The sequence below is a fragment of the Elephas maximus genome, chromosome 15 (assembly GCF_024166365.1).
Source record: "Elephas maximus indicus isolate mEleMax1 chromosome 15, mEleMax1 primary haplotype, whole genome shotgun sequence".
In the NCBI taxonomy this organism is placed as follows: Eukaryota; Metazoa; Chordata; class Mammalia; order Proboscidea; family Elephantidae; genus Elephas; species Elephas maximus.
In genome coordinates this window covers 43,886,735-43,894,310 of record NC_064833.1, presented here as the reverse complement: position 1 = coordinate 43,894,310, position 7,576 = coordinate 43,886,735, and the positions used below count along the sequence as shown (strand labels likewise).

Genomic DNA, 7,576 nt, shown 5'->3' with positions numbered 1-7,576 from the left:
CTCTGTCGCCTCCGGAGGAAGGTCCTTGTCATCAATCTTCCCTTGGTGGAGGAGCTTCTCAAGTGCAGGCACCCCAAGTTCAAAGGACGAGCTCTGCTCCTGGTGCTACTTTCTTGGTGGTATGAGGTCCCCAGCTCTCTGCTGGCTTCCCTTTCCTTTTATCTCTTGAGAGATAAAAGATGGTGCAGGGCACACCCCAGGGCAACTTCCTTTACATTGGATCAGGGATGGGACCTGGGTAAGAGCCTTACAGTTCCACCCTAATCCTCTTTAACATAAAATTACAATCACAAAATGGAGGACAACCACACAATACTGGGAATCAAGGCCTAACCAAGTTAATACACGCATTTTTGGGGGGACATAATTCAATTCATGACTGTTATTATATCATAATTATTTTCCCATTTTAGCGTATGGTCTTCATAATCATCTTTTTTGTGGCATGATGATGTTCCATCCAGTGGAATATTTATCTCCTCAAATCATTAAGCTTTTAAGTTGTTTTCCAGTTTTTCCTAATTATAAAAAATATTGAGATGCTATATTTTTCTCCAGAGAGTTTTCCTAAGGAGTGTGGCTTTAGAATCCAGAATTAGGATTACTAGGTCGAAGAGTATAAACATATTGCCAAATTGCTTGTCTTAAACTGTCCAGAGCACCTTCACATCCACTGTTTAATGTGATGTGATGCTTCGTGCTACTCTGAGATGGGTGGGAGAGAGAGTACCACCGCCATCTTACAGGTGAGATGATTGTGAGATAAGTTCCTAAGGTCACACAGTTAGAGGAAGAGCCAGAATTAAAATGCTTGTTTCCCAACTCTCTCTTGAGTTCTCTCCCCACTGTGTCCCCAAAGTGAAACTCAGACTGAACTGTCCTTGATGCTTTCCTTTCCAGACATCTTAGCCTTTACCTACAAGGGCTTCTGTGCCCTGGGACCTTTTCCTTTCACTAATGGCCATTCTGCTTCAAAAGGAAAATAAGACCTCTAACAGCCCAAGGACCAAATACCATGAAATCTTCTATTAAGTTGAGAGAGGAGAAAGGGTGAGACAGAAAACAGAACATGAGAAAACAAAATGAAATGTACTAAATCAGAATATGGGACAGGAGCTCTGAGAAGGTACACAAAGAGCAAATAAGAGAAAACTGGTTTTAGAATGCCTCAAAGTTTAAGAGGAGGCTTTTGAGCTGAAGACAGTGAAAGGGACTTGAAGAGCATAGGGGTCATGGTATAACCCTTCTGTACACAATTGCACCTGGGACTGTCTTGAACTATTAAACCTCCTTTTTTAAACACCAATTCACTTTCTCAAGATACAAACTGTCTTAGTTATCTAGCGCTGCTATGACAGAAATACCACAAGCGGATGGCTTTAACAAAGAGAAATTTATTCTCTCACAGTCTAGGAGGCTAGAAGTCCAAATCCAGGGCACCAGCTCCGAGGGGAAGGTTTCTCTCTCTGTTAGCTCTGGAGGAAGGTCCTTGTCATCAATCTTTCCCTGATCTAGGAGCTTCCCAGCACAGGAACCCCGGGTCCAAAGGATGCGCTCTGCTCCCAGCATTGCTTTCTTGGTGGTATGAGGCCTCCTGTCTCCCTGCTTGCTTCTTTCTTTCATATCTCAAAAGAGATTGACTTAAGACACAAGCTAATCTTGTAGATTGAGTCCTGCATCATTAACGTAACTGCCTTTAATCCTGCCTCATTAACACCATAGAGGTAGGATTTACAAAACCTAGGAAAATCACATCAGATGTCAAATTGGTGAACAATCACACAATATTAGGAATCATGGCCTAGCCCAGTTGACACGCATTTTGGGGGAACACGATTCAATCTATAACACAAACCAAACAATAATTTGTGTTTTCTCTTTTTCTTTTTAAATGAATGATCAAAAAGTAACTTCAAATGAGTCTTCTCCAACCACAGAAGAGAGTGAATCCTGCTTTGCCCAACCTAAACCACATAAAATGGGAAAAGAATCCACTTTTTATGAAAATGCTCAAAGGGAAAGCCTTCCTCCATTGGGGAAGCTCCAGATCTCAGCAAGGTCTACAGCTAATGGCATTAAATCCCCCTCTGAACACCCCCTGGCCTCCACAGGAAAGGATGTAGCTGATCGACCAGGGTCCACAGGAAAGGAATTAGATCAGCCAGGATCCACAGAGAAGTCTCAGCTTCTAGAGGGACCTCAGGACTCTGGGCCACCTCAACTGGGTGGCAAAGATGATACCCCAGGAACAGAAGAAAAGAAGAAAGATGTGGAAGCAGCGACAGCAACTCAGCCTTTGAAAGGAAAGACTGAGACTGAACTTTTAGGAACAGAAGCCGAGGGTCAGCCTTTGAGGAAGGTAGGGGAGAAGGCTCCTCCTGGAACAGTGGAAGGTACTGAGAATCCACAAACTGCTGAAGAGATGAAACCTCTAGGAACATCTGAGAAAATTCATCCTCTGGAAACTGTTGGAGAGCTACAAGCTCAAGAAATAGCAGAGAAGGATGACCAGCCCCAGATTCCAGAAATAGTTCCCAGAGAGAATGAATCTTCAGAAATATTGGAGGGAAGTCAGCTTGGGGAAATAGCTGAAGAGCAGCAACTTCAAGAAAAAGGGGAAAAAGATGAACAGTCTCACCTTCTACCAACAATTCCCAAAAAGAATGAAACATCAGAAATATCGGATAGAAGTCCTCTTGTGGAAACAGCTGTAAAAAATGATACCCTCCATAAAGCTCCTGAAGTTCTTGGAAGCATGGGACAGATCCAACCAGAGGGAATAGCTGGAAGCTTGGAGCATCCAGCAGGAATTGTAGAGCCAGAGGCGACTGTGGAAATGGTCAGGGAAGTTGACACTAATGAAGAGGACCAACACATTGAAGGTAAAAGTTGTTAAAAATTCAGAATGTTTAGATGAACTCCATCGGCACAGCTCTGGGGGTGGCGATGGCTCATTGGAGTCCCTGTATTAGGCAGTTGAGTTCGTTTGACCCAAACCAAGAAGGCTTCTATTTATGGGAAATGAATGTTCTGTCAATTCTCAGTTCAGCTTTCCAGCAAAAATTTTCTAAAGCGTAGTCTATACCCAAGAGCTTGACTGTTAAGTGGAATCAAATAGTGGAGGCAACATGTTAAAATTTCTAGATTTTTCCCAGTTCCTTCTTCATCAAGCCACATGTATAGTATGAGCATACCAAAGTCAAGGTGAATAAATGGGTAGCAGAATTGACCTTTCAATAAAAGAATGCACAAATAATGGATCTTAGAGTTTAATTTTCACCTTTGCTAATCTTATCCTTAGGAAAGGACTGTCTGTCTGATTCCTACCCTCCTACAGTCTTTTTTTTTTTCTCTAAATTTTATTTATTTTGTTGTTGAGAATATACACAGCAAAGCATATTCCAATTCAACAGTTTCTACAGGTGCAGTTTAGTGACGCTGATTACATTCTTCTAGTTGTGCAACCATTCTCACCCTCCTTTTCTGAGCTGTTTCTCTCTCATTAACATAAATTCACTGCTCCCTAAGGTTCCTATCTAATCTTTCGAGCTGCTGTTGTCATTTTGATCCCATAAATATACATATCGGTAGTTCTCACAAGAGCACAATGCTCAAGGCAGGCCTTTGTTAGTAGTTAAGCTAAACTGTGGTTTGGTTTTGGAGTCCTGGTGGTGCAGCAGTTAATAGCTCAGCTGCTAACCAAAAGATCGGCAGTTTAAATCCACCAGCGACTCCTTGGAAACCCTATGGGGCGGTTCTACTCTGTCCTGTAGGGCTGCTATGAGTCAGAATCAACTCGAAGGCAATGGGTTTGTTTTGGTTTATTGTTCGATTTTAAGGTGATTTCAGGGGATATTTTTGGCTTAAGGTTTAAAGATTATCTCAGGGTAATACTTTCAGAGGATTATCCACCTTCCATAGCTCCATGAGAATTTGAAATTCTGTTCTGCATTTTCCCTCTTTTGATCAGGATTCTTCTACAAAATCTTTAATCAAAATGTTCAGTAACGGTAGCGGGGAGCATCCAGTTCTTCTGGTCTCACAGCAAAGGAGGCAGTTGTTCATGGAGGCAATAGCCACATATTCCATATCCTTCTTCTATTCCTGACTCTTCTTCTTCCTCTCTTGCTCCAGGTGAATAGAAATCAATTGTTATGCCTGAGAATGCTGCTTGCAAGTTTCAAGAGTCCAGGCCCTGTGCAACAAATTAGGAGGTAGAGCAGAAGCGCTACACACGTTATTAGGCCAAATTAACTGGGATGTCCTGTGTGTGAAACCATGACCCTAAACCTCTACACCAAGGAGCCAAATCCTATAAGGTGTTTGGTTGTACATAAGCAGCCTCAGCAGCTGCTCTTTATTTTTTGTCGATGTTGTAAAGGTATTTATCACACAACGTTTGCTAATTCAACTTTTACAGATATACAACTTATTGACAGCAGTTACAATAATTGGCTGTGCAACCCTACTCTTAATCAATGTGATTTTTCATCACAGTTAAGCCTCCCTTTACCCCTCCCCCTCACCCCTTGTAGCTCCTAGTAAACTTTGGTCTCTGTACATTTGCCTTTGCTTGTCTTTATATAAGCAAGGTCATATAATATTTGTCCTTATATGATTGTCTTATTTCACTCAGCATAATGTCTTCAGGTTCCATCCGTACTATAGCATGTATCAAGACTTCATTCCTCCTACTGGCAGAGTAGTTATTTGATTGTATGTTTGAACCACATTTTGTTTATCCATTCATCTATTGGTGGGCATTAAAGTTGTTTCCACCTTTTGGCTATCGTGAATAGTGCTGCAGTGAATATTGGTACAAATCTCTTTTTGAGTCTCTGCTTTCAAGTATTTTTGGTATTTACGGAGAATTGGAATTGCTGGGTCATATAGTAGTTCTATTTTTAGTTTTTTGAGGACCCACCACACTGTTTTCCACCATGGCTGTACCATTTTACATTCCCACTGGCAGTGGATAAGGGTTCCAATTTTCCCATATCCTCACTAACATTTGTGACTTTCTGTTTTTGTTTTTAATCTTAGCTATCCTAATGGGAGTGAAATGGTGTCTCATTGTCACTTTGGTTTGCATCTCTCTGATGCCTAAGACACTGAGCATCTTTTCATGTGTTTGGTGGCCATTTAAATATACTCGTTGGTGAAATGTCTATTCGAGTCTTTGCCCATTTTATGATTGGGTTATTTGTTTTTTTGTTGTTAAATTGTCAACATTTTGTATTAGATTCTTATTGGATATACAGTTTCCAAAGATATTCTCCCAATCTGTAGCTTGTCTTTTCACTTTTTTGGTAAAATCTTTTGATGGACAAAAGTTTTTAATTTTTATGGGGTTCCATTTATTTATTTATTTTGTCCTTTACTGTTTGTGTTTTTGTTACTGTTAATAGATAATCCATTGTTGAAAGCTAGGCCTGACAGCATTGCCTCTGTTTGTCCTTCTAAGAATTTTATGGTTTTAGCTTTCTCATTTGGGTCCTTAATGCATTTTGAATTTGTTTTTGTGTATGGTGTGAAGCATGAATACTCTTTTGTTTTTCTGCATGTGGAAATCCAGTTTTCCCAGCACCATTTATTGAAAAGGCTCTTCTTTTCCTGTCAAATGGTTTCAGCACTCTTGTCAAAAATCAGTTGACCGTAGATGTTGTGGGTTTATTTCTGGACTCTCCTATAGTCTTTTTATCTTTAAGAGAGGAGTAGAAAAAATGTATTGTGTCTTGGCATATGGTATTTTTTATTTTTAAATATATCTTACCAACGTAAAACAAATGGAATTTTTTACTGATCTTTATTGGAGTTACAATGAAAAAATACCATTTTCTTCTGGGGCAGGATTTACGTTTTGGTAAATATTAGCTCACAGTAAAATATAATTGAGTTTCCCATCTGTTTCTCAATTCTTTTATTCATTAGCTCAGTGTCTTTTGAGTGCCTAACCACATGCTAGGTGCTGGGGGTGCAGAATGAATAAGAGATGGCTCCTGCTCTCAAGGGGCTCACAATCTGTTGAGCGAAGGCAGAATTTAAAATTGCCTTAATCTATTGAGATAAGTTTTTTAAAATAAAGTGCTCTGGAAACAACAAGGGAGAAGCACCTAAAAATGTTTGGCAAACTCAAAAGTCTTTAGGGACTAAACGGTTGCCATCAAGTTGGCCCTGACTCATGACAACCCCAAGTGTGCAGAGTAGAACTGCTCCATAGCGTTTTCAAGGCTGCGACCTTTTAGAAGCAGATTGCTAGGCCTGCCTTCTGCAGCTCCTCTGGGTGGATTTGAACCACCAACCTTTTGGCTAGTGGTCAAGTCCTTAACTGTTTTTGCTATCCAGGAACCTTCTTTAGGAACTAGGATAATAAAAACGAGTGAAGTGAGGGGCACATGTAATACCATAGGGAGCCCTGAGAGGCCATGATGGGCAGGAGAGCACAGCCCTGACATAAGAGGGAGCTGCTTCTTGGTCTCAGAAGATTGTTCCCATATGCAAATGGGAGCCAGTGTTGCCAAAACTGACTTCTCAAGGAAACAGATTTGTATGTGTGATGTACAGACTTTTAAATGTTCGCAGTCTTTAAACACTCACTATTGTTTTCTTTAAACACCATAATGGCCAAACAATACAGGTCACTGGGCACCCTGGACCACCTTTTTCTTTAGATATAAATGGAGTTTTCTATTTGTAGTACGTTCTACCGTCATTTCTTGGGTCATTGTGTATCCTGGTTTTGTGCAAGAGAATGCCATGACTCAGAGAGGTTAAGTACTCAACATTGGCCATTCAGAGGATCTGAGAGAACCAGGGAAGTTATCACAGCCATCCCATTTACCACCTTTCATGACATCACCAGAGAAACTTACTGTTTAGACCTAAAGAGCAAGAACTGCCCCACTGGAAGCAAACTGTGGGTACTTTATTTTTACTGCTAAATGAATGTCTCCTTTTTTTACTTTTCCAGGTGAAACCGGAGAAAAGGTTGAAACTGAGATGGAGAATGACAAAATAAGTGAAGGAGCTGAAACAAAAGTAGAAGAAACAGGAGAAGCTGTGGACCCTTCAGCAGCCACATAGATGGTGATAGAAGGGTGAACAGACACAGCATTTTATAACAGAGAAGACAATGGCAGTGAAGCTTGTAGTTATAGGTCTTACCTTTCAGCGTCTACATATTTTGTGCAAGGGGTGTTGTTATAGATAAACTATTGGAACCATGAGGATAATGTTATTATGTTCTTGGTATACTTTGTTCCATAAGACTTCTAAGCCATGAACAGTTTTCTTTGCTACCTAGAATAGTTATACGTTTAAATTTACGTTATCCAGAGCCAATGAAAACTAAGATATGTGATTATTTAGGAGTGCCAGGGGACTCTCTTCATTGTGGCAGTGGGCCCATTCGATATAAAAAATGAGAATTTAAGAAGTATAAACCTTGAGGTACAAGTGGCTAGAGAAAAGAGTTAGGCAACTCACAATAGTAAAGTCACACAGGCTTAACAAAAATGGAATACGAATGAACGACAACAACAGAGTATCTGTTCTATCACAGAATTTAGAGCTGGAA

At 40.4% G+C, this 7,576-nt stretch overlaps 1 protein-coding gene across 1 annotated transcript; it reads left to right on the top strand.

Moving 5' to 3' along the window:
- The first annotated feature begins 1,891 nt into the window (after positions 1–1,891).
- Positions 1,892–7,083, top strand: ERICH5 (glutamate rich 5). The gene is made up of 2 exons (XM_049853897.1): positions 1,892–2,882; positions 6,971–7,083. Exons 1-2 carry the CDS (start codon positions 1,892–1,894, stop codon positions 7,081–7,083), a joined length of 1,104 nt encoding a protein of 367 aa, XP_049709854.1.
- The last annotated feature ends 493 nt before the right edge of the window (positions 7,084–7,576 follow it).

What these genes read in the sequence shown, in the direction of transcription:
- ERICH5 (XM_049853897.1), top strand. Translation starts at nt 1,892, where the DNA reads ATGAATGATCAAAAAGTAACTTCAAATGAGTCTTCTCCAACCACAGAA. An exon ending in AGAGGACCAACACATTGAAG is followed by an intron (nt 2,883 to 6,970) that starts GTAAAAGTTGTT and finishes TTACTTTTCCAG; the next exon opens with GTGAAACCGGAGAAAAGGTT.